The sequence below is a fragment of the Bos taurus genome, chromosome 8 (assembly GCF_002263795.3).
Source record: "Bos taurus isolate L1 Dominette 01449 registration number 42190680 breed Hereford chromosome 8, ARS-UCD2.0, whole genome shotgun sequence".
NCBI lineage: Eukaryota > Metazoa > Chordata > Mammalia > Artiodactyla > Bovidae > Bos > Bos taurus.
Window position 1 is genome coordinate 8,920,913 of NC_037335.1, and position 27,370 is coordinate 8,948,282.

The 27,370-nt window shown below is 43.7% G+C and overlaps 1 protein-coding gene across 4 annotated transcripts in view; it reads right to left on the reverse strand.

Annotated features, from left to right (window-relative positions):
* Window positions 1-27,370, reverse strand: part of MSRA (methionine sulfoxide reductase A) — a 383,805-nt gene that overhangs the window by 134,833 nt on the left and 221,602 nt on the right. For all 4 annotated transcript variants that reach the window (XM_005209836.4, XM_024995440.1, NM_174114.2 and 1 more), the window contains 1 exon segment: window positions 3,413-3,517. In XM_005209836.4, coding sequence (XP_005209893.1) covers window positions 3,413-3,517 — 105 coding nt within the window.

Sequence of the window (27,370 nt, forward strand, 5' to 3'; positions counted from 1 at the left end):
TCTGCTATGGTATCTGGAGACTGGGGAATTTGGGGGACCACATGGTCAGGTGCTCTGTGTGGGTTATTCCCCTGGCACCCATAGCCAAGTGACAACATACAATACCCCCAGGGAAAGACTCTAGTTGGTTCTGCTGGAGTCACACGCCTGTTGTTTGGATTGAACATTGATAACAACAGGAAAAGATACTGTGACTGATCAGGCCTAGATCATTCCACTGGCCCTATTTCCAGAAGGGTCATAGGTAACCCTACAAGGTAGAAAAAGATTCTTACCATGACCCATTACACTGAACTATCTAAAAAATAATTCTAATAATAATGTGGGAAGATCAGATACCTTGGGATTTAATGCATGACTGTGTATATTGCATGAAGCACTACTCTAAGCAGAAACAAGTATACACAAGGGTAGAAAAACTCTCCTCCTACATGTATAATTTGCCCAAAATATTAGTGTAAGAATAGGTCACTCAATACTCCAATCCCATTGTCTGTGACCCCCACCATGAGCAATTTCATCTTCTGACTCATAGAATTGAAGCTGAGGTTGGAACAGATGATCAGTCTCTTTCAGTCTATAAGCCTATGAACACCCTGTCAGAAAAAAGGTACCTCTGAAAAACCAGCACATCAACCTATTAAATATTACATTATCAGACAGTGCTGTGGGCTAAAGTGCATCCCACCTCCTCTCATAGTTTACATGTTGAAGCTCTAATCTCCAGTCCTGAGTGTAACTGAATCTGGAGACAGAGTCTTTAATGATTAAGATTAAATGAGGCCATCTGGGTGGGCCCTAATCCAATCTGACTCATGATCTTATACAAAGAGATTAGGACACAGACACACACAGAGGGAAGGCTACATGAGAAGACAGCCATGGGCAAGCCAACATGAAGCCAACCCTGCCAATGCCTTCAACTTTGGCCCCTCGCCTCCAGGACTGTAAGAAAATTCATTTCTGTTGGTTAAGCCACCCAGTCTGTGATACTTTATGATGGCAGCCCTAGCAAATTCATATCGATAGCCAACCAAGAATTTCCAAAGTTGAGACCAATCTGATCCATGAGATGGGGAGAACAAGAGATTCTAATAAAATGCTTTTGCAGGTGGAATTCCCCTGAGAATCAGGGTCAAGAACTAGTGACCTGAGGCGCACTAGTAAAGATATGATAAAATGGGTGGGGACTTCCTTGGCGGTCCAGTGGTTAAGACTTCACCTTCCAATTCAGGGGGTGCGGGTTCAATCCCTGGTCTGGGAGCCAAGATCCCACATGCCTCGGGGCCAAAAAACCCAAACATATAATGGACACAATATAGTAACAAATTCAATAAAGACCATTAAAAATGGTTCACATTCCCGTCCCCTGAAAATGATAAAATGGGTAAGACATTAAGAGGAGTAAGGAGAGAGAAGTAGATGGCAGACTTCACCTTCTTTAAAATGTTGCGGAGGCCAAGAACAAGGTGGTTCTATCAGGACATGGGTGGCCAGGCCAAGGCCACATACCCAGCCTTGTGGGCCCGAATAGAGCCTGTCTGCTCCATGACTTCAGGCTCACCTGGGCTCCTGATAGGTGTCTCCACTTAGAACTCTGGAGCCCCCAGCATCCTGCCTTGACCCTCGGCTCTGAGCAAGAGGCTGCTGCCTCTGAATCAAAGGCTCTTCAGAATGACCCTGGCCATCACCCCCTTCTTTATGGAGCTCACCAATCAGTTTCTCGTTGAGGCACGGATGTCTAAGCCATCAGGCCTGCCATGCTTATATGACATGGCAGTGCGGCAGTCCAAGCCAGGGTGGCATCTGAACCTTCTGATGACAGTACTCTTGCCCTTAACAGTCCTATACCTCCCCTGCACCCCATCTCACTGCTTCCCCGCCAGGGACTCATGCCCCCACGTCAACCAGACTTGACGGTCATGGAGAACCTGCTCCTGGCTTCATTCCCACCTTCAGTCACCCTGCTGGATCAGCCTGCATCCTGGACCTGCCTGACCCTGGCTCCTCTGCTGACCATGTTGCTGTTCTTGCCTTAGCTCTGACCGCTGCCTTCTGGGAAATCACCCTAGACTCAGGTGTAACCAGGACTCAGGACTGACCAACTGGCGCTGGGGTTGCTGGGATCTTGGAAAGGTTCCACCCCAAAACACAATGCATGTTTGGAAGAACACATCCATTCATCAGGAAAGAGCCAACACCACTCACCCACTCCCACAAGACCTGACACCAAAGGGAAAAAGATTTTTATTAAATAGACCAATTGCTATCTTTTGCAACCCCATGGATGGTAGCCTGCCAGGTTCCTCTGTCCATGGGATTTTCTAGGCAAGAATACTGGAGTGACTCACCATTTCCTTCTCCAGGGTATTTTCCTAACCAGGAACTGAACCTACGTCTCTTGCATCTCTTGCATTGGCAGTCAAGTTCTTTCACCTCTGTGCCAGCTGGGAAGCCCAAATATTTTGTTAAAGCCAACAGAATTCTCAGCCTAGTTAGATGTAGGTTATGAATCCTCCAGGCAAGAATACTGGAGTGGATAGCCATTTCCGACCCAGGGATCGAACCCCAGTCTCCTGCATTGCAGGCAGATTCATTACCGTCGGAGCCGCCAGGGAAGCCTGCTAAATGAACAGGGTTTGTGAAAATCATATCGTACATATAGGACTTTTCAGTTCATAAGACTCATAATACCAGATCATCACACTGGCAAAGCAGTGCTTGTAAGGCTGTTAAGTTGAAATCTGGAAACTGCTCCTTTATTGGATATTACAATGATATTTGCCAGCATGAGATATTCACTTGTGTGTGCATTCAAATAAAATTCCTGACCACCATTGTTTACAGCCCAAATATATTAATATCTCCATACAATAAATTCCAAAGAAGACAAAATAAATATTTAAATAACCCAAACATTGTGAACCCACTGCATACTGCATTTTACCTTTATTTTTTTTTTATCACCCTCAGACATTTAAAGGGGGAAAAAAAAAAAGGCTGATAACATCAAAAGATGAGAAAGGCTAAATTCAGGGAAATAAAGGAACCATAAATCAGGAAAACTTTGGAGCTGCTAGAAAGACACTTTAATTTTGTAGACAAAAGACTGCATTAAGGAGGAATAATGCAATAATCAAAGGTGAACGAAACTCTATTGTCTGGCGTCTTTCTCTGTGGGAATTTTCCCACCCGTGACAGCTGTAAAGGAGGGAGGGGCGCAGATGGGGGGCTGTGCCTTTATTCTCTCGCCCTCTTTTCCCCAGCCCCTCCCCTTCTCCGTCAATAAATGTCTGCAATCATATTCTTGAGCTCCTGTGTGATTTCAAGGTTCATCTCTTCCGTGCAGCTCAAACACTAATTATCCCAGCTGTAATTAGTAAGATAATTAAATACTGGCTCACTCATCTACCTTGGGTCGGGTCATGATTCTCCCAGAAGACCTTGAGCAGTTCCTCAAAGCTGATGTGTTCTGGCTGGAACACCACCCGGACTACTTCTGCGTGGCCAGTTTTTCCTTGAAAGAGACAGAACATACAACGCCAATTTACTGACAACACCGATTTACGACAAGTTATCTGTTTCCCCAAAACCACCAGACAAAGGCTGAAATTCTTCCCTCTGAAGGCAATTGTGCCTGAACACTTTCATTCTGAGTCTCTGTCGCTGGTCCTTTTCCCATAAAAGCATGCGGTTGTCCTCGAGCAAGTTTTCTGAGGAGGATCTTTCTCTTCATTGTGCTCTAATTTTTTTTTTTTTTTAAATTTCATGAGAAAATAAACTTGGGCTTTCCTTCTTCTAATCTCATTCTTATGAAACCTTATGGATCCAACCTGACATGGTGCTAGAGATTTGAATCTCTGCAAAGGGAAAGGAGCCAGCTTATTTTTATCATCTCCCCCTCCCTGTATGTAGCAAGCTTAGCTGCACTACAGAGGGAGATGGTGCCAGATAAAGGAACCTGTGAAAAAACAGGCTTATAACTGGCTCACATTAGATACATTTGGTAACAGAGAGACATATTTGCTGTGCTGCTAACACTGAGAAGAGGGTCAGGTTCCTATACCCGGTGGACCGGTAAGTGGTTCCCCAGCCTAATTCATCTCTGCGGTAAATAAGGACCATAGCAAATGTCTCTCTGCAGCACCCGTTAGCACATTCCCTTCTCAAAGGTGGTCCCCAAGGTTCTGTGGGTCAGCGGAGAATGTATTTGCATTGCCACTTGTACCTGTGGAAATCCTATCCTCTCTTACTTCAGTGTTATAACCTAGTAAATAATAGCGTGCTAAGTTGCTTCAGTCCTTTGTGACCCCATGGACTGTAGCCCGCCAGGCTCCTCTGTCCATTGGATTCTCTAGGCAAGAACACTGGAGTGGGTTGTCATGTCCTCCTCCAGGGGATCTTCCTGACCCAGGGATCGAACCTGCGTCTCTTACGTCTCCTGCCTTGGCAGAGGGGTTCTCTACCACTAGCACCACCTGGGAAGCCAGTAAATAATAGAGCCCTCCACAAATTTGTTTTCCATCTCTTTTTGGTCACATACTGAAGTGGGTTGCCATTTCCTACTCCAGGAGATCTTCCCAACCCAGGGACGGAACCCTCAACTCTTGTATCTCCTGCACTGGCAAGTGGATTCTTTACTACTTGCACCGCTGGGAAGTCCTAGTAAGGACTTTAGCCCGGTCCAAAATGAAATTAAAAGACGCTTACTCCTTGGAAGGAAAGTTATGACCAACCTAGATAGCATATTCAAAAGCAGAGACATTACTTTGTCAACAAAGGTCTGTCTAGTCAAGGCTGTGGTTTTTCCAGTAGTCATGTATGGATATGAGAGTTCGACTATAAAGAAAGCTGAGCTCTGAACAATTTATGCTTTTGAACTGTGGTGTTGGAGAAGACTCTTGAGAGTTCCTTGGACTGCAAGGAGATCCAATCAGTCCATCCTAAAGGAGATCAGTTCTGGGTGTTCATTGGAAGAACTGATGGTGAAGCTGAAACTCTAATACTTTGGCCACCTGACGCGAAGAGCTAACTCATTTGAAAAGACCCTGATGCTGGGAAAGATTGAGGGCAGGAGGAGAAGGGGATGACAGAGGATGAGATGGTTGGATGGCATCACTGACTCAATGGACATGAGTTTGGGTAAACTCCAGGAGTTGGTGATGGACAGGGAGGCCTGGTGTGCTGCGGTTCATGGGGTCACAAAGAGTCAGACACTACTGAGCAACTGAACTGAACTGAAAACAGGTAGCTGGTCTTTGCCTTGACTCTTGTAGGTAATCTAGGTCATACCTGATAGGAGTGTCTTTATTTACAGAGGGGCCGCCACACTGGTGCTCTTAGGGTGGAGATTTGCCACACTAAATCTTAGGGTAGGGTTAGGGTAGGGGCTGCTATGCTAACAGTCTTAGGGTAGGGGCTGTCATGCCAGAAAGGCCAACCATGTGACTGAGGGAGGGGACTTTGGGTAACATGGTATCGGTTGACCTAGAACCTGAGTTCAACCATGCAGGCAATCGATCAATCATACCTATGTACTGAAGCCCCAGTAAAAACTCTGGACACCAAAGTTTGGGACACCACCAGGTTCCTGGGTGGCAATGCTCTGCATAGTGTCACACACAGAGGCCAAGAAGGAGATGACACAGGGGCTCTGCCCTGAGCCCTTCCAGACTCTGCCCTGTGTGACTTTTCCTTTAGCTGACTTTGATCTCTATCCTTTTCCTGTAACCAACTGTAACTGTGGGGATAACAGCTTTTGAGTTCTAAGAAATTATCAAACCTCACAGCGGTTTCAGGAATCCTTTGCATCTTGGTTTGCAAAGTTTTTTCATCTATGTTGGTATTTTCACCTGAATTCTTACAATCCTCCAATGGTACACACAGGGAAGGTAGAAATCCCCATTTTACAAGTTAAGGTGCCTCAGTGATAAAGAATCTGCCTGCCAATGTAGGAGACACAGGAAATGTGGGTTTGATTCCTGGGTCAGGAAGATCCTCCAGAGAAGGAAACGGCAACCCACTGCAGTATTCTTGCTGGAAAATCCCACGGACAGAGGAACCTGGCAGGCTACAGCCCATGGGGTCTCAAAGAGTCAGAAACAACTTAGCAACTAAACAACATCAACAGCACATACAAGTCAGATTTGCCCAATGTCATATACCTAGTAAATTTCTGGACCATAACCTGAAAAAACACCTTCTGACTCCTTGTCCAGGATTCTGTTCAATGCATTAAAGCAATGAGAGCAAAGCGAACACGAATCCAGTAAAGGAGAGAGATTTACTCATCATCTTTAGTCTTCCTTAACAGTAAAATATATTTCTGATTGTAGAAACAATGATTTGTAGATAAAATGAAGCTCAGAACATGTGCAGAAATATAAAAAAGAAAATAAAAATCATCCATACTCCTACCAGATAAGCACTTTCAGTATTTTTTATGCATTTCTTTCTAGATATGCATGAGACACACACACACAAAACATACACACATGCACAGCAGGACACACAGCTTATTTTACTATAATCACTGCATCATGCTTCTTCCACTTAAAAGCACATTGTGAGTGTTTTCCCCACCACTGAAATTTTTAGTAAACACCATTTATACATACATAATAAATACTTAACACTCCAAAGATGACTGTGTTATTACTTATTCAATTATTCTCTGTCATTGGGCATTTGTACGGAATCCTCTTTTTATCTATGAATGTAAATATTTTTTCTCCATTTTTGAGGCTGCCTCTAGCCTCAGCTATATAAGTGAATTTTCTAAATCAGTGTTTATAAACATTTTTAAGTTTCTTGCTAATCATTAAAGTTGAGCCAATCTTCTCTCCCCTTTGGCAGCATATCTGAGGGTCAGTCTCAGTTACCTTCAGAGTGTTTTTTATCCCTACTAATTTATGGATGGAAGATATTAATAGTAGCCTGTGATTTTATTTTAATGAATTTTATTATTAGTGAGGTAAAATGTCATGCTTATTAATAATTTTAATCATTTATTTTCTCTAATTTTGTTATGTCTTCTTTATGTTGGGTTATTAATATTTTATTCTTAATTGGTCAGTCTACATAATTTTAATTCAAATACTATAGTCATGTAAATTAACATCTAAACAGATGTTATGCTAATAGACAAGAAAAGTATGACAGGGGGATTATGTGAAGAAGATTCATTAAGTATAATAACCATGTTATTGTAAAGCCATTTTAAATCTACTTTAAAAATCGTACTATTTTGTGTTTTGAAATGTTTGAATGATGATTTAACTACATAACTAGTAAAACTGAATATTAAAAATGACATGTTACAAACGTGGCAAAATATACTAGATGAGAAAAACATTGAAATAGATAACTGACAAGAACCTACTGCACAGCACAGGGAACTCTACTCAATGCTCCGTAGTGACCTAAAAGAGAAGGAACTCCAGAAAGAGGGGATATATGTAAACTTAAGGGGCTTTCCTGGTGGCTCAGATGGTAAAGAGTCTGCCTGCAAAATGCAGTAGATCTGGGTTCTCTCTCTGGGTCGAGAAGATCCCCTGGCGAAGGGAATGGCTACCCACTGCAGCGCTCTTACCTGGAGAATTCCATGGACAGAGGAGACTGGCAGGCTACAGTCCAAGTCCATGGGGTCACAAGGAGTCGGACACGACTGAGCAACTAACCAAACACATGTAAACATATAGCTCTACAGAGCAGAAATGAACACAACATTGTAAAACAACTATAATCCAATAAAATTTAAAAATAAATTAAAATTATTTTAAAAAAGAAAAGCACTGAAACCACACTAGAAATACAGGCAAAAGATGTAAACAGGCAATACACATTGAAAAAAATAAATGCAGATCAAGACATGAAAAGTTCTCAACAGTTTCAGTGATCAGATAAAAGCAAATGAATGCATCTTAAACATTAAAATACCATCTCCTACTCATGTCACTTTGTAAAACTGCTTAAAATCACGCCTAGTGCTGATGAGGACACTGTGAGGCGTCCGGTGTCCTTGGGTGGAGACAGTGAAGATGACAGGACCCTTCTGAAACCCCATGGGCATAGGAAGCAAGAGCCTCAAAGATGAATTCACCCTGATTAACAGTGACCCGGGAAATTAACCTCAGAGATATAAACCCAAAGAAAAGAAAAGGCAGACACAAACACAAAAGCTCGTTCCGTCATTGCTATTAATACAGTGGTGAAGTACCATAAGAAATCCAGAAGTCAAACAGAAAGAAACCAACCATGGCACGGCCACATGAGGCGATATCACGGAATCATGCATTACAACTCTGAATCCTACTAAAAGCTGTTACTATTTACTGAACCCTGATAATATGGGAGGCACCTTACCTACTGGATGTTGTTCAATGCTCATACTTTTTTCCCCCAGTTTTTCTCTATTGAGATAAAAACACACACACACACACACACTTTCCAAAATTTACTATCTTAACTATTTTTAAGTATACAATTCAGTGGCATTAAGTAGAGTCATATCGTTGAGCTACCATCACCATCATTTATCTCCAGAATTTTTTTAATCCTGCAAAACTGAAACTTTATATCCATTAAACACTAACTTCCCAATTTCCTCTTCTCCCAGTCCCAGGTGACTGCCATTCTACTTCTGTCTCGGTCCTCTAAACCCCATGTCAGTGGAATCATATTTTATTTTCCCTCTCGTGATTGGCTTATTTCACTCAGCAGAATGTCCTCAAGATTCATCCAGGTTGAAGCCTGTGTCAGAATGTCCTTTTTAAAGGCTGAATAAGATCTCATTGCACAGACGTGCCACATTTGTTTATCCATCTATCTGTCAATGGACGCTTGGGCTGCTTCCACTTTTAGGCTTTCGTGAATAGTGCTTCTATGAATACGGGTGCACAGATGTTGCTCCCAACAATTTCACAACAGGGATGTCGTCCCCATTTTACAGATGAGGAAACCAAGGCCTCACCACAAGTTTTCTCACATAACATCCTGCAGCCAGTAAACGGCAGGATCCAGTGAGGAGCCAATCACGTTTCAACTGAAGGTAGAAAATCTGGCTCATTCTATGACTCCAAGCCGGCTCCTGAATGTCACCGGAAGTCATCAATGACAGCAAATGTCACACAGCAAGTGGCCCACAGCTGTGGGGATAACTGACACCCAGGTGGTCAAGACTATTTTCCAGGATAGGGTCTTCTTTCGTGGTTGCAATACAGGGTCAGGAAAGATTTCCCCTCACCAGCAAACACTTTCAGACATAATCTGAGCACTGACACTATTTGTAGAGAGGTTTAAAGAGCCTTGGTTGTTTAAAAGAAGGTACTGCTATTAAAATTCAGGATCTATCTGCATTGACAAACAGTGTGGAGAAGCCCTTGTCAAACTCACCTTTAAGTTTCTTTATTTTATTTCTCCAAAGTACAAGAGCTTGTATAAAAATACACAGTGCAAATGATCAAAAGGATTAAGGGGGCCAGCAACCACTTACAGAAATGCCCATGCCTCTAAGAACTCACCGATGTGCTAGGCTAATTTGATTCCCAAGACCAATCTGCAAATAGTTTCTGGTGCTTCCAAAGATGAAAGGCTATATCTTTAAAATACTTTGAGTCATTTCTTCACATAACATCGTGCAAATAGCATGACAGATGTGATGTGCAAATGTGCTTGTTAACAATTCACAGTAGTATTATAGGTGCTTTAATGTTGTCGTTCAAAGTACCTTGAGAGGAAACATGCAAAGGACAAATGTCTTTCTGAGCGTGTCCCCTTGCTGCTTTACCTCGTGACTCCAAAGGGAGGTGAAGGAACACCAAGGGGTAGACTACGGACAGTTATTCCTTACGAGACAAAAAACATCGCAGAAGATACACGCGGGAGTGCTCCAGGAGCAGAAAAACCACACACCTGGAGTCAGCCAGAGCTCTGTGGAAGCCAAGTCATGCACAGAACCAGGTGTGTTTAAAGAGAACCCCAAGACAAATCAGCCAGTTCTGAAAGTCTTCTGTGACTGCTTTCCACCCCACAGGGAAAACACTGTCTTCAGCTCTTCCAGGTCTGCCCCATGAACTGTCACTACTGGTGGCTGGTGAGGAGAGAGAAAGCAGCGAGGTGGCCTCTCCAGAAGACGAGACCGGAAAAGAGGCGGGAAGCTGGTGAGACACAGAGGAGGCAGGGGTGGTAGCAAGGGGACAGCATTGTGCTCTGCTGACAGGCACACTGCTCCCTGGCCACTGTGTGCCCCGGGAGGGAGGAGAAAGGGGGCTCCAACCCCAGTCCCCACCACACCCACTATCGAAGGCCCTTTATCTACTTCGCCACTCACTGCCTCAGTTTCTCATCTGCAAAATGGGGAGTCAGAATAGCACCTGGCACACAAGACTCTAAGTCTCTATGTCTTACTAGAAGCTGAACTCTTAAACTGAAAATCAAAGCCACAAGCAGTAACTTAAACCACAGTTTTCACAAGCAGTTCAACACTCAGGACTGTGATCCCGGGTCTCTTAGCATTTTCAGTTCAGTTCAATTCAGTTGCTCAGTCGTGTCCGACTCTTTGCGACGCCATGAATCGTAGCACGCCAGGCCTCCATGTCCATCACCAACTCCCGGAGTTCACTCAGACTCACGTCCATCCAGGCAGTGATGCCATCCAGCCATCTCATCCTCTGTCGTCCCCTTCTCCTCCTGCCCCCAATCCCTCCCAGCATCAGAGTCTTTTCCAATGAGTCAACTCTTCGCACGAGGTGGCCAAAGTACTGGAGTTTCAGCTTTAGTATCATTCCGTCCAAAGAAATCCCAGGGCTGATCTCCTTTAGAATGGACTAGTTGGATCTCCTTGCCCAAGGGACTCTCAGGAGTCTTCTCCAACACCACAGTTCAAAAGCATCAATTCTCCGGCGCTCAGCTTTCTTCAGAGTCCAACTCTCACATCCATACATGACCACAGGAAAAACCATAGCCTTGACTAGATGGACCTTTGTTGGCAAAGTAATATCTCTGCTTTTGAATATGTTATCTAGGTTGGTCATAATTTTCCTTCCAAGGAGTAAGCGTCTTTTAATTTCATGGCTGCAATCACCATCTGCAGTGATTTTGGAGCCCAAAAAATAAAGTCTGACACTGTTTCCACTGTTTCCCCATCTATTTCCCATGAAGTGATGGGACCGGATGCCATGATCTTTGTTTTCTGAATGTTCAGCTTTAAGCCAACTTTTTCACTCTCCACTTTCACTTTCATCAAGAGGCTCTTTAGTTCTTCTTCACTTTCTGCCATAAGGGTGGTGTCATCTGCATATCTGTGGTTATTGATATTTCTCCGGGCAATCTTGATTCCAGCTTGTGCTTCTTCCAGCCCAGAGTTTCTCCTGATGTACTCTGCATAGAAGTTAAATGGGAAGGGTGACAATATACAGCCTTGACGTGCTCCTTTTCCTATTTGGAACCAGTCTGTTGTTTCATGTCCAGTTCTATTGCTTCCTGACCTGCATATATAGATTTCTCAAGAGGCAGATCAGGTGGTCTGGTATTGCCATCTCTTTCAGAATTTTCCACAGTTTATTGTGATCCACACAGTCAAAGGCTTTGGCATAGTCAAGAAAGCAGAAATAGATGTTTTTCTGGAACTCTCTTGCTTTTTCCATGATCCGGTGGATGTTGGCAATTTGATCTCTGGTTCCTTTGCCTTTTCTAAAGCCAGCTTGAACATCTGGAAGTTCATGGTTCACATATTGCCGAAGCCTGGCTTGGAGAATTTTGAGCATTACTTTACTAGCGTGTGAGACGAGTGCAATTGTGCGGTAGTTTGAGCATTCTTTGGCATTGCCTTTCTTTGAGATTCTCTGGTAGCTCAGCGGTTAAAGCATCTGCCTGCAATGCTGGAGACCCGGGTTTGATCCCTGGGTTGGGAAGATCCCCTGGAGAAGGAAATGGCACCCCACTTCAGTATTCTTGCCTGGAGAATCCCGTGGATGGAGGAGCCTGGTGGGCTCCAGTCCACAGGGTTGCAAAGAGTCGGACATGACTGAGAGACTTCACTCACTTCTTTGGGATTGGAATGAAAACTGTCCTTTTCCAGTCCTGTGGCCACTGGTGAGTTGTCCAAAGTTGCTGGCATACTGAGTGCAGCATTTTCACAGCATCATCTTTCACGATTTGAAATAGCTCAACTGAAATTCCATCACCTCCACTAGCTTTGTTTGTAGTGATGCTTCCTAAGGCCCACTTGACTTCACATCCCAGGATGTCTGGCTCTAGGTGAGTGATCACACCATCATGATTATCTTGGTCGTGAAGATCTTTTTTGTACAGTTCTTCTGTGTATTCCTGCCACCTCTTCTTAATATCTTCTGCTTCTGTTAGGTCCATACCATTTCGGTCCTTTATGGAGCCAATCTTTGCATGAAATGTTCCCTTGGTATCTCTAATTTTCTTGAAGAGATCTCTAGTGTTTCCCATTCTGTTGTTTTCCTCTATTTCTTTGCATTGATCACTGAGGAAGGCTTTCTTATCTCTTGTTATTCTTTGGAACTCTGCATTCAGATGCTTATATCTTTCCTTTTCTCCTTTGCTTTTTGCTTCTCTTCTTTTCACAGCTATTTGTAAGGCTTCCTCAGGTTTTAGATGAGAATAAATATAGTCTCTGTGACAGAAGAGTCATAAAGACTGAACGAGGTCAGATGTAGGGACGTTCTGGGGAAGAGGCCAGCTCTCTATACATAGACAGGAGGCATCTCTGCAGGTGGATAATTCTTATTTTATTTATCCATTAAACTAACAGAAACATCGGTCAAGTGTCTACAACCAGGTGTTGAGATGCAGTCCCAGCTGGCACATTCTGGCCCTGATGGGGATGGAGATCCGGCGTTTTTCTACACTATGAAGAACCCAGATGCTCACTCTTTTGATCGTGTGTAGGGTGGTGGAGGAAGACTGTGATTTTCAAGTTTGATTCCCCACTTTAGAATCAGGAATAAAATGACAGTAAAAGAGTGGTCAATTTGGGTAAAAAGAAACCTCTCGAAGCAGGGCTCTAGGAGCACAAGCTGAGGCTGTGATCTCGTCTTCCTGGAGGAGCTGTGTCCTACCATACTGCCAACTGTGGCACTGGAGAAGACTCTTGAGAGTCTCTTGGACAGCAAGGAGATCAAACCAGTCAATCCTAAAGGAAATCAACCCTCAATATTCATCGGAAGGACTGATGCTGAAGCTCCAATACTTTGGCCACTTGATACAAAGAGCCGACTCATTGGAAAATACTGATGATGGGAAAGATTGAAGGCAGAAGGACAAGGGGATGACAGAGGATGAGATGGTTGCATGGCATCACCAACTCAATGGACATGGGTTTGAGAAGATTTGGGGAGATGACGAAGAACAGGGAAGCCTGGTGTGCTGCAGTCCATGGGGCTGCAAAGAGTAGGACACGACTTAGCAACTGAACAACAACAACACAGCCATGCTACGGTTGTGACAATTTCCTTCCTATAAGAGCCTCTGTCCATCACAGTTGGTGCAGGCAGGAGACAGCACAGAGCTGCCTGAACAGAGATGAGCAGAAGCCCCTTGGACCCTGGGCTGGGAGCATGGGAGGCCCCTCTCTCTGGCCAGAGCCATGTGCCTGCAGGTTGGTGGGCAGCAGTGATGAGTGGTCACACAGTTAGCACTGGGCTTGCCTCCAGGCCACTGACCAGAATGTGGCCAGGGCACAAGGCACCCCCTTCCTGCTGCCTCCCCCACAGCTGTCCTCTGCCCTCCCGAGCCCCACCTGGTCACCAGGTCTCTTTCTCCATAGCTGGGGGTATGCTAACTTCATTTCCCCATGCCATTTTCCTGACCCAGGCATTCCACACCCCACCTCCACCCCCAGATCCTGCTGCCCCCATGTGAAGCCCACAGTGCACTCCCTCCAGTTATCTGCAATCCAAGTCCTCTCCTATTCTCAAGGTCCTCTTAGGTGCTGCTTCCTCCATAAAGCCCTCCCTGAGTATGAGACCTTGAGAAGAGGCATGATGCCCAGGACAAAGCATAGTAGGTAAGATGAGTTTGAGCAAACTCTGGGAAATGGTGATGGACAGGGGAGCCTGGCGTGCTGCAGTCCTTGGGGCTGCAAAGACTCGGACAAGACTGAGTGGCTGAATAACAACACTTCCTGGAGAAAGTGATCAGACACCATGAATGCAAGTGAATACCTTGCTGTTTGGGTCAACACAGTGCTTCGTTTACTCATTAATTAATAAATATTTCCTGAATACTAAGTTCCAGTACTGTACCAAGCACTAGGGATTCAATAGTGGCAAATGTTAATTCAGTGACAACTAAAGACTCTTGCAGTACCGGTACTGCTTATCGTCTGAGTCCAGGTAAAGAATTGCTATTTGGAGGAAAAAGACTCGATCCGTTCTATTTATCCTACAGGCAAGATGGAGGGGAGAAGTGAGCTACAGTCATTTTTTCATTAAATAATAACGGTTCTTCAATTCCCCTCATCTTTCCCAGCCAACAAGACCAATCCAAACCGTCAAACCAAATCAAAGAGCACAGAAAAAGATCCAGGTGGTTGAAGGGGAAAGGGGAGCAGTGGATGACTAATACCTCCCTTTACCATACAAGATTCAAACCACTACTTTCCTCTTGCTAATTAACTACAAAAGAGGTAAGATGTCAGCTCAGTTTCATCTCTAGCTCCTGCAGATACAAAATGTGATTTCCAACAATGTACTCATTATATAAAAAAATCCCTAATACATCAAAATTGGATGCCCTGTGGAGTTCATTACAGGACTTGAGGAGTGTCTCTACTGTCATTTTATCTTGGCTTTTTTTTTCCTTTTGTCTCATCAGTCACTTAAAGTGTCCAAAGAGAAATGTAAGCTTTAAAAAGCATCCTATTGATTGAAAAGTAGAAAAAAAATACTGTTAGAGCAATTGTAATTTTTTCCTGGCCCACCATGGGGAGACATGGTGGGAGGTGTGTAATCCTTCAGCAATCATTCTCTCAGAGCACTGCTCTAAACACTGTTGAGTACTTTATCAGGAAAATTCCTCAGGAAGACAATAAGCTATAACCATTAGTTTTTCATGCTACGTAAGGTTTCTTAATGCTACAAAGCTAACTAGGAGGTAACGAGTCTAGGAGTGAGTGGCTCACTAGTTTCCGTATCCAACCTGCTGATCATAGGAGCTTCCCTGGTGGCTCAGGTGGTAAAGAATCTGCTTGCAATGCAGGAGACCACGGTTCGATGCCTGGATTGGGAAGAGCCCCTGGAGAAAGGAATGACTACCCATTCCAGTATTCTTGCCTGGAGAATTCCATGGACAGAGGATCCTGGTGGGCTACAGTCCTTGGGATCACAAACAGTCAAACACAACTGAGTGATAAACACTTTTGCTGATTGTAGAGGCTGGCCTTCACCCTCTTTGAACTGTTTGTTTTTGTTTTTGTTTTTTTTTCCCCATAACAGGAAGCTTATGGAAAGCCCTATGTGATTGAGTTGATCAATGTCTATTTCCTAGACTGGTACCAACTCCCACCCACCCCGGAGACAAGCAGGCATTATGAGATGTCAGCAAAGCTAACCTGACAAGTGGAGATCACGGTATCCTTGCAGCCAAGAGAAAACACAGTGCTATTCAATGGCTTGATTAATACTAAAAATGGTATTGAATGCTGAGAAACTGATTCCTTGAAGCTGCTAAATTCCACCCAAAAGTACAAAGTGAGGCCTTCCTGTATCTTGTTATTAGTGGGCTACTCAGAAGAGTGGTTCACAGCCCTATACCTTAGAATCACATAGAACTTTTGGAAAAATACTCTTACACCCCACACTCCACATTTCACCCACGCTGGAATTCTGATACAGGAGGTCTGGGGTCAGGCCTGGGCATATGTATGTACCCTCACACAGCCTGACAGGTACTTTTGATGGAAAGCTGGGAAAGGGAACCATGAAATTGAGCGTTTGATATATGTGGCTACAACAAGGGAGAGGAAACCAGACAGGTGATTTTAACAAAGTCTTAGAATTGCAAGGTACACAAAAGGTCACCTAGCCTAATGCAATATTGTGTTCTACCCCATTGCAACATCCAAATGACTGTTTCAAGAGATAGGGTATATGCAATTTCACAAAATAATCCGTGCCATTGCTGGAATATCCTGTCGTTATTGAGTCAGACCTACCTCCCTCTACTCACAGGTCCAGGCTGTGCCTTTTGGGGTCTACTCATTCCTCCACAACGACTGTTGAGAAGGCTTAAGGTTTAGGATATTGCGGAGTAGTGAACTGGGCACTGATTCTGAAATCAGAAGACCTGAATTTGAAGGCATCGCCTGCCAGAGAAGCTGGTTAATCTCTTCTAGTCACAAGTTTCTCATCGTAAAATGGGGGAAATAACACCTGTCCCATCAATCTGGGAGTGTGGCTGAAAGCACTAAATAACAGACATAAAAGGGGGAAGCACTCTGGGAACTGACTGTAGTAATCAAATCTATGGTATCATTACTAGTCTTTCCGTATCCATATACTACGGTAATAGGGACGAAAAAATGTGACACCATATTAGCTCTGTTTCTTTCATTTTAATCTTTGTATTCTATTGCTTTTGCTGCAAGCTAAGATGGTTGCCTATAGCCTGAAATATACAGCTCATTCTCAAGGCTCTGACCTTTAAAGGTGTAACCCGTTTCTGTTCATATAGAGACAAAAAGTTGCAGATAATGTCTTCTTAGAAGTTTGCAGGAACATTGCAACCTGACCTATATGGTCAGCTGCAAGAAAAAGGATTCCAACACCAAGAAGTTTGTTTGCAACAACTAGTCATGTCTCCCACTACTTTGCCTTTAAAAATGCTTTGCTGAAACCCTTTGGGGAGTTCAGGGTTTGGGAGGCATGAGCTACCCATTCTCCTTGCATGGCTCTGCAATAAATCTTTCTCTGCTCCAAACTTTGATGTTTCAGTTTTTTGGCCTTACTATGTGTCAGGCTCATTGACTCATTGGAAAAGACCCTGATGCTGGGAGGGACTGGGGGCAGGAGGAGAAGGGGATGACAGAGGATGAGATGGCTGGATGGCATCACCTACTCGATGGACACGAGTTTGGGTAAACTCCGGGAGTTGGTGATGGACAGGGAGGCCTGGCGTGCTGCGATTCATGGGGTCACAAAGAGTTGGACACGATTCAGCGATTGAACTGAGCTGAACTGAATGTGTCAGGCACACAAACTCACGTTGGGTAGCACTAAGAATGAGACATGTCAAAATAGAACTTCACTACGCAGAAAACTAAGATCATGGCATCCGGTCCCATCACTTCATGGGAAACAGATGGGGAAACAGTGGGGACAGTGTCAGACTTTATTTTTGGGGCTCCAAAATCACTGCAGATAGTGATTGCAGCCATGAAATTAAAAGACGCTTACTCCTTGGAAGAAAAGTTATGACCAACCTAGATAGCATATTCAAAAGCAGAGACATTACTTTGCCAACAAAGGTCCATCTAGTCAAGGCTATGGTTTTTCCTGTGGTCATGTATGGATGTGAGAGTTGGACTGTGAGGAAGGCTGAGCGCCGAAGAATTGATGCTTTTGAAATGTGGTGTTGGAGAAGACTCTTGAGAGTCCCTTGGACTGCAAGGAGATCCAACCAGTGCATTCTGAAGGAGATCAGCCCTGAGATTTCTTTGGAGGGAATGATGCTGAAGCTGAAACTCCAGTACTTTGGCCACCTCACGCGAAGAATTGACTCATTGGAAAAGACTCTGATGCTGGGAGAGATTGGGGGCAGGAGGAGAAGGGGACGACAGAGGATGAGATGGCTGGATGGCATCACTGCCTGGATGGACGTGAGTCTAAGTGAACTCCGGGAGTTTGTGATGGACAAGGAGGCCTGGCATGCTGCGATTCATGGGGTTGCAAAGAGTCGGACACGACTGAGCAACTGAACTGAACTGAATGCAAAGCCAGAAGCTTTCAAACATTCAGGATCTGAGTTAATACAAACAGAACAATATGGACTACTCTCCAAGAAAAGATAGGCTTCTTTGGATAAACTGCCTAGGGCAGATTTAAATCAGAGTGAAAAGACAGCTAGAGAACCTCTGAAATCATGATAACAGAAGGGGTCGTTAAAATCAAGTCAGGTATTTTTTTCATATTCTAAAACTGCTCTCACTCATAATAACATGGATGAGAAAAGGCACCCTTATTTGAAGCTCAACATTGCTAGCTCCCACCATATATGCAGAATTTCCAGAAGAGGTACTTTAAATCATCCAAAGATAATAACTGCCTATTCATTTTGCATACAAACCACATTATAGTTGCTTTTTTTCCTCAGACTGAAGGGCATGAGACATACACTTTGGTATTTATATTGAAACTGATTATATTGAAACCTGCCTGAAAGTACTGCTTTCCCTGAGCACTCACTCTCCTGCTTTTCTTCACTTTCTCACCAAGCACTAGATCTGTACTGCATAACGTTCTCCTTTAGAATGAACAAACATAAAAATACTTTCAATAAATTGTCAATCATGTTCAATGATTTTTCCTTCAATTGCTTTAAATATTGTCTCATGTCTCTCTTCATTTGGTATCACTATTAGAAAGCATCATAATTGGTTACTAGAACGTTTTAGAAATGTTGTTGTTTAGTTGCTAAGTTGTGTCTGACTCTTTGCAACCTCATGAACTGTAGCCCGCCAGGCTCCTCTGTCCATGGGATTTTCCAGGCAAGAATACTGAAGTGTGTTGCTCTTTCCTACTCCAGAGGATCTTCCTGCCCTAGGGATCGAACCCACATCTCCTGCATCTCCTGCACTGGAGGCAGACTCTTAACCATTGAGCCACCAGGTTTTTTTCTTTTTCTTGCCTTCACTCATTTCTCTCACATCCCACCCCCGCCTCAGGCAGCCACTACCATTCTATTCTCTATATCTATGAGCTTATTTTGTTTTGTTTTGGTTTTTTTTTCGTGGCTTTAAGATTCCACATATAAGTGAGATCATGTGGCATTTGTCTTTCTGACTTACTTCACTTAGCATAATGCCCTCAAGGTCTATCCAAGGTAGAAGTGTTGTAAATAGCAAGACTTCATTCTTTTTAAAAACAGAATAATATTCTACTGTATATTATACCACATTTTCTTTATCCATTCATCCATCAATGGACACTGAGGTTGTTCCTACTGAAAATAATGCTGCAACAAATATGAGGGTGCATGTTTCTTTCTGAACTCGTATTTTCATTTTCTTCAGATAACAGACAGGAGTGGAATTCTGAACCATATGGTAGGGCTACCTTTAATTTTTTGAGGAAACTTCATACTGCTTTTCATAGTAGATGCACAATTTACATCCCCACCAACAGCCTCATTTCCATTTCTGGATGGGACTTGAAATAGGACCACCAGAGATGGAATTCATTCAACAAGTATTTATGGAGAGTTAGCATGGGCTTGCCAATCTGATCACACGGACCACAGCCTTGTCTAACTCAATGAAACTAAGCCATGCCATGTGGGGCCACCCAAGACAGGAGGGTCATGGTGGAGAGGTCTGACAGCAAAATTGGAAAACTCAGCAGTGACCACAGGACTGGAAAAGGTCAGTTTTCATTCCAATCCCAAAGAAAGGCAATGCCAAAGAATGTTCAAACTACCGCACAATTGCACTCATCTCACACGCTAGTAAAGTAATGCTCAAAATTCCCCAAGCCAGGCTTCAGCAATATGTGAATCGTGAACTTCCAGATGTTCAAGCTGGTTTTAGAAAAGGCAGAGGAACCAGAGATCAAATTGCCAACATCCGCTGGATCATGGAAAAGCAAGAGAGTCCCAGAAAAACATCTATTTCTGCTTTCTTGACTATGCCAAAGCCTTTGACTGTGTGGATCACAATAAACTGTGGAAAATTCTAAAAGAGATGGGAATACCAGACCACCTGACCTGCCTCTTGAGACATCTGTATGCAGGTCAGGAAGCAACAGTTAGAACTGGACATGGAACAACAGACTGGTTCCAAATAGGAAAAGGAGTACGTCAAGGCTATATATTGTCACCCTTCTTATTTAACTTATATGCAGAGTACATCATGAGAAACGCTGGGCTGGAAGAAGCACAAGCTGGAATCAAGATTGCCAGGAGAAATATCAATAACCACAGATATGCATATGACAGCTCCTTTATGGCAGAAAGTGAAGAAGAACTAAAGAGCCTCTTGATGAAAGTGAAAGTGGAGAGTGAAAAAGTTGGCTTAAAGCTGAACATTCAGAAAACAAAGATCATGGCATCTGGTCCCATCACTTCATGGCAAATAGATGGGGAAACAGTGGAAACAGTGTCAGACTTTATTTTTTGGGCTCCAAAATCATTGCAGATGGTGACTGCAGCCATGAAATTAAAAGACGCTTACTCCTTGAAAGGAAAGTTATGACCAACCTAGACAGCATATTGAAAAGCAGAGATATTACTTTGCCAACAAAGGTCCATCTAGTCAAGGCTATGGTTTTTCCAGTGGTCATGTATGGATGTGAGAGTTGGACTGTGAAGAAGGCTGAGCGCCGAAGAATTGATGCTTTTGAACTGTGGTGTTGGAGAAGACTCTTGAGAGTCCCTTGGACTGCAAGGACATCCAACTAGTCCATCCTAAAGGAGATCAGTCCTGGGTGTTCATTGGAAGGACTAATGCTGAAGCTGAAACTCCAATACTTTGGCCACCTCATGCGAAGAGTTGACTCAGTGGAAAAGACTCTGACACTGGGAGGGATTGGGGGCAGGAGGCGAAGGGGACGACAGAGGATGAGATGGCTGGATGGCATCACCAACTCGATGGACATGAGTCTGAGTGAACTCCGGGATTTGGTGATGGACAGGGAGGCCTGGTGTGCTGCGACTCATGGGGTTGCAAAGAGTCGGACACGACTGAGTGACTGAACTGAACTGAACTTGCATGGGCTCTGGGCGCTCTTTGGGGTGCAGCTGAAATAACAACGAATAACACGGGTCCTGGCCTAGAGGAGTACACAGTCCAGGAGGGCAGAGGAACATGTAAATGGGAGTGTACAGGGTGAAGCCACTACCGCTAGGATCAGGCTGTGCTCAGGTCTACAGGAGCACACGGGAGGAGCACCAAAGCCAGCCTCAAAGACTCAGGGAAGACGCCAGTACTCTTAACACTAAGCTCTAACACAGCCTCCCAGGACCTTGAGGCCTCTCTCATTCTTGGCAACTTCACGTGTCAGCCATCCTGGTGACACAAAACAAACATGGGGAGCATTTATCTAGACTACCTTTGCCTCAAGTTATTTTAACCTATTATGGGAAACAAGGCCTTGGGAAAAAAATTCATGAATCCTGTACACTAATACCAAACATATCACATTAAAAGGGTGTATGTCCCACAGGGATTCCTATGGTGACTAACACCAGAGGCCCAATCTGGGACTTGAGGGAGCTTGTTCCACATTAACCCAAACTCTGCCCTGGACTTTTTATACCTTCAGGTGAATGGTTCCTCAGAAAGTGCGGGAGATGATGGCAATAGTTTTATAGATCATGAAACACTAGGAAGTCTCCACAGTAACTCCATGTTTCATTCCGTCCACTTTACAAATGAGAAAACTGAGACTCTGTGAGGTCAAATTATGTGCTGAATGAAGGTCACCCAGCAGGTGGCAGAGCACAGTAGGTTTGAGTCCAGGATCCCTGACCTCACGCTCTTTCCCATAAACACGGGGCTCATGGTAACCCCTACATGACAGCTGCCAATGGCTACCTATACATTCAGATTCAGCTGGAATCTGATTGATGCTGGGAATCTTTTAGTCTTGATTAGCAGGTCTTTGGTGACAGCCAGTAATTAACTTAGGAGCCCAGAAACATGCCTCAAGGGAAAAAAGAGTCTCAGCAGTGAAGCACCGAGACACTGCCGACGGCACGGACAGTGCAGTCAGACTATCTGATTGGAATGAATCACACAACTTCTCTGAGTCGCAGCTTCCTTGCCTTAAAAATAGTTCAGTTGGTAAATTTTACGTATATTTTATCGTAATTAAAGAGAAAAAGAAGATTGAGGAGGAAAGCATTAAAATCCAGGTAAATGCTGTGCTCAGATGGCTCCCACTTGTCCTTAAGTTCTCATTTGATTTGAAAGAAGGCAACATCAGAAATCACTAATAATAATAATAATAATGGTGGACACTTAGAGCTTACTCGGTATGAGGCATGGTTCACATACATTAACTTATCTAACCCTCCCGGAAGCCCATAAAGGAGGTACTATTAATATACCCATTTTAAAGATGAGAACAATGAGGCACAGAGCAGTTAAAGGGCACAACCAAGATCACAAACCAGTAATGGGCAGAGTCACAATACAGAGTAAGGAGTTTAGCCCCAGTCTAGTGTGCACTCTTTCCCACCCCCACTGTCCTAGGAAAAGGAGACAGGCAGGCAGTTCTGGGAGAGGACCCACGACTGAAGGGAAGACAGGGACCCCAACTCTAAAGGCTGGCACAAGATACATTTAGCTAAGAAAAAATGTAAGGTTTCTGTAAACCTTTTTGGAAAAAAAAAAAAAATGATTCACCCTCTCTTTAACCAATTTTCCTTAATAAGTAATCATCATCCAAGAAAAGCAGTGGATAAGACACTTCTACTATATTAATTCTAACTGGAACCTAGGGTCCTACTGCAACCTGGGAAACATGCTGTCCGCCCACTCGGGTGGTCCACACGAAGGGGCGGCTTCAGCAGTCCAAGCACCACAGCATCCTAGGAATCCTGACAAACACGGAGCGGGGCTCTCTAGTCAGCAGTGCTGATGTGCGTCTTTATATGACGGAATGTAAGATGCCCTGTGTGGCACTGGACCCTAAGAGAATGCCTGGATGCATCTCACATGGTACATGATTGGAACAGAAACTCCCATAAGAAGCCTTTACCGAGCAAAGAGAAAGCAGTGTTTGTGTGTGTGTGCATGCGAGCATAAGCTTTTGTGCAGTACATAAGGTGAACATACATGCATACCAGCTGTCTGCATCTGCCATTTGAATTGACTGAGCTTTCAAGGAAGTCCTCTGGGCTAGCTTTAAGGAAGTTCCTGGGACTGAGCACGGAACTTTCCCTCATTTTGTCTACAAAAGCAGCACACAAGTTCTATGAGGTCAGCTCTGACCTCAGTTTTGCATGTGGGGGGTCAGCAGGGGTGGGACGTTAATCAAATTATATCCAAGTCTTCTCCTCAACAAACGATAGAGAGGAGGTGAGAGAGATGGCAGCAAGGTGCTTTTGTATATTTTTTAATGGAGAGGTCTGAATTCAAGGACCACGAGTACAAATTTTGTGACAAGACAAAGTGAGTTGCTAAGGCTGTGTTATTTTAAGATTAACTTTACAGCCCTGTGTGGCGTGTTTTGGTGGTAATATAGTCTGGAGGCAGAGACAGTGATTAAAAGGACTCTTCTGGGCTTACCCTCATCTGCCTTCCCCATCACTCAGTGATCAGAGAACAGATTAGAAGGCTTTGCATCAGGTGATGCCACCACGACTGCCTCAGGACATGAAGACACACACCTGGGCTCCAGAGACGATTGAGCTGGATGCCAGTGGGGCACAGAGTGGACACTCGTCTCCCAAGTGGCTGCAAAGTACGAGCTCCTCTACGTTTTTTAATATGAAAAACATCTGGATACATGAACTTTATAAGTTTTCAGCTTGGTAGATACCCATTATGTAGCTCAGGATAAATTATATTCCCTGAGCACTGAAATAACAAATGAAAATAAGTTCAAAGTGACTTTCAAAATATAAATTTTGAGCTGAAGATACATCAATAACTATTTCTGCACTATGTTCTCTATCCTGGCCCTTCTGCAAATTAGGGATAATTGTACTTGCAAGACACTTACTTCAGAGGTTGGTGAGAGGATAATGTTTGCAAAGCTTGTTGGTTTTTTGTGGATGAAAGGTTTTTGATTAGTACAAATTATAAATTATGACTATTCATTAGAAAGAACAAATGAATTACTTCATCCCCTAATGCATCTCTGACATCGACGTGCTATTGTACACAAGAGGACAGTCTTGGAGGACACACCCCGTTCGCAGCACTGCTGTTAAACAAAACTACATCCCTCTACTTTAAAAAGGAACACTTCAGAGCAGCCTGAAAACCCTGAAAAGTCAGTCTCAGATTTCTTTGTCCCTTTATCTAAAAGCAGGAAAGAATATAATTAGAAACGTGGATAAGAAGCCTTGGCCATTGTACTCGGTTATAAGCTTCAGATGTTTGGCTCCCAGCTCGATAATGGCCACCTTCTTGATCAGTGCCCCTTTACAAAGCAAGTTCCTACTTCACAGGCAGGGTGGGGTCAGGGTTTCTGGAACACAGAATAAAGTGAAATCCTCCCCAAAGGAGCCACTCCATGCAATCCATCATTGTGGAGATCTGATACCATTCTCCCCTGTGGCACATGCCAGACATCATCTCTTAAGGATCATTTCTCATCTATGGCATTTTTCTAATGTGTTACATACAGCCTACTTGCTCCTATGGTTACTGTGCTTGTATTGTTTTAAGATTCTGCTTACTCAGAATCATACAGTCTACGCTCTTTGTGCTAAGTGGTCAATACCATCAGATTCTCAAGGTTGCACCGTCTCTGTCTCTCAGTATACGATTATCTATAGGGGTCACAAGAGAAGACTCTATACATGGACATCACCAGATGGTCAACACCGAAATCAGATTGACTATATTTTTTGCAGCCAAAGATGGAGAAGCTCTATACAGTCAGCAAAAACAAGACCAGGAGCTGACTGTGGCTCAGACCATGAATTCCTTATTGCCAAATTCAGACTTAAATTGAAGAAAGTAGGGAAAACCACTAGACCATTCAGGTATGACCTAAATCAAATCCCTTATGATTATACAGTGGAAGTGAGAAATAGATTTAAGGGACTAGATCTGATAGATAGAGTGCCTGATGAACTATGGACAGAGGTTCGTGACATTGTACAGTAGACAGGGATCAAGACCATCCCACGGAAAAGAAATGCAAAAAAGCAAAATGGCTGTCTGGGAAGGCCTTACAAATAGCTGTGAAAAGAATAGAAATGAAAAGCAAAGGAGAAAAGGAAAGATATAAGCATCTGAATGCAGAGTTCCAAAGAATAGCAAGAAGAGATAAGAAAGCCTTCTTCAGCGATCAATGCAAAGAAATAGAGGAAAACAACAGAATGGGAAACACTAGAGATCTCTTCAATAAAATCAGAGATACAAAAGGAACATTTCATGCAAAGATGAGCTCGATAAAGGACAGAAATGGTATGGACCTAACAGAAGCAGGAGATATTAAGAACAGATGGAAAGAATACACAGAAGAACTGTACAAAAAAGATCTTCACAACCCAGATAATCACGATGGTGTGATCACTCACCTAGAGCCAGACATCCTGGAATGTGAAGTCAAGTGGGCCTTAGAAAGCATCACTACGAACAAAGCTAGTGGAGGTGATGGAATTCCAGTTGAGCTATTCCAAATCCTGAAAGATGATGCTGTGAAAGTGCTGCACTCAATATGCCAGCAAATTTGGAAAACTCAGCAGTGGCCACAGGACTGGAAGAGGTCAGTTTTCATTCCAATCCCAAATAAAGGCAATGCCAAAGAGTGCTCAAACTACTGCACAATTGCACTCATCTCACACGCTAGTAAAGTAATGCTCAAAATTCTCCAAGCCAGGCTTCAGCAATACGTGAACCATGAACTTCCTGATGTTCAAGCTGGTTTTAGAAAAGGCAGAGGAACCAGAGATCAAATTGCCACCATCCGCTGGATCATGGAAAAAGCAAGAGAGTTCCAGAAAAACATCTATTTCTGCTTTATTGACTATGCCAAAGCCTTTGACTGTGTGGATCACAATAAACTGTGGAAAATTCTAAAAGAGATGGGAATACCAGACCACCTGACCTGCCTCTTGAGACATCTGTATGCAGGTCAGGAAGCAACAGTTAGAACTGGACATGGAACAACAGACTGGTTCCAAATAGGAAAAGGAGTTCGTCAAGGCTGTATATTGTCACCCTGCTCATTTAACTTATATGCAGAGTATATCATGAGAAACACTGGACTGGAAGAAACACAAGCTGGAATCAAGATTGCTGGGAGAAATATCAATCACCTCAGATATGCAGATGACACCACCCTTATGGCAGAAAGTGAAGAGGAACTCAAAAGCCTCTTGATGAAAGTGAAAGTGGAGAGTGAAAAAGTTGGCTTAAACTCAACATTCAGAAAACGAAGATCATGGCATCCGGTCCCACCACTTCATGGGAAATAGATGGGGAAACAGTGTTAGACTTTATTTTCTGGGCTCCAAAATCAGAGCAGATGGTGACTGCAGCCATGAAATTAAAAGACGCTTACTTCTTGGAAGGAAAGTTATGACCAACCTAGATAGCATATTCAAAAGCAGAGACATTACTTTGCCAACAAAGGTTCATCTAGTCAAGGCTATGGTTTTTCCAGTGGTCATGTATGGATGTGACAATTGGACTGTGAAGAAAGCTGAGCACCAAAGAATTGATGCTTTTGAACTGTGGTGTTGGAGAAGACTCTTGAGAGTCCCTTGGACTGCAAGGACATCCAACCAGTCCATCCTGAAGGAGATCAGCCCGGGATTTCTTTGGAAGGACTGATGCTAAAGCTGAAACTCCAGTACTTTGGCCACTTGATGCAAAGAGTTGACTCACTGGAAAAGACTCTGATGCTGGGAGGGATTGGGGGCAGGAGGAGAAGGGAACAACAGAGGATGAGATGGCTGGATGGCATCACTGCCTGGATGGACGTGAGTCTGAGTGAACTCCGGGATTTGGTGATGGACAGGGAGGCCTGGCGTGCTGCGATTCATGGGGTCTCAAAGAGTCGGACACGACTGAGCGACTGATCTGATCTGATCTGGTCTGATAGGGGTGTAAACTGGAAAATTGTGTTCATATCAGTGTTCCCCATTAATTTTCACTAAGTTGATCCTTTTTGATAAATAAGTCAACATTTCCAATGAGAGAAAGGAAGAGGAGGAAGAAAAAGAAGGGGGAGAGAGGGAGGGAGAGGAGAGAGAATGAGAACTGACATATACAAATGTAAACTAAGTGAAAAGTGGAAATCGCTCAGGCATTCTCACTCTTTGTGACCCCGTGGACTATACAGTCCATGGAATTCTCCAGGCCAGAATACTGGAGTGGGTAACCTTTCCCTTCTCCAGGGGATCTTCCTAACCCAGGGATTGAACCTAGGTCTCCCACATTGCAGGGGGATTCTTTACCAGCTGAGCCACCAGAGAAGCCCTTTAGGACTATTATAATTTATTG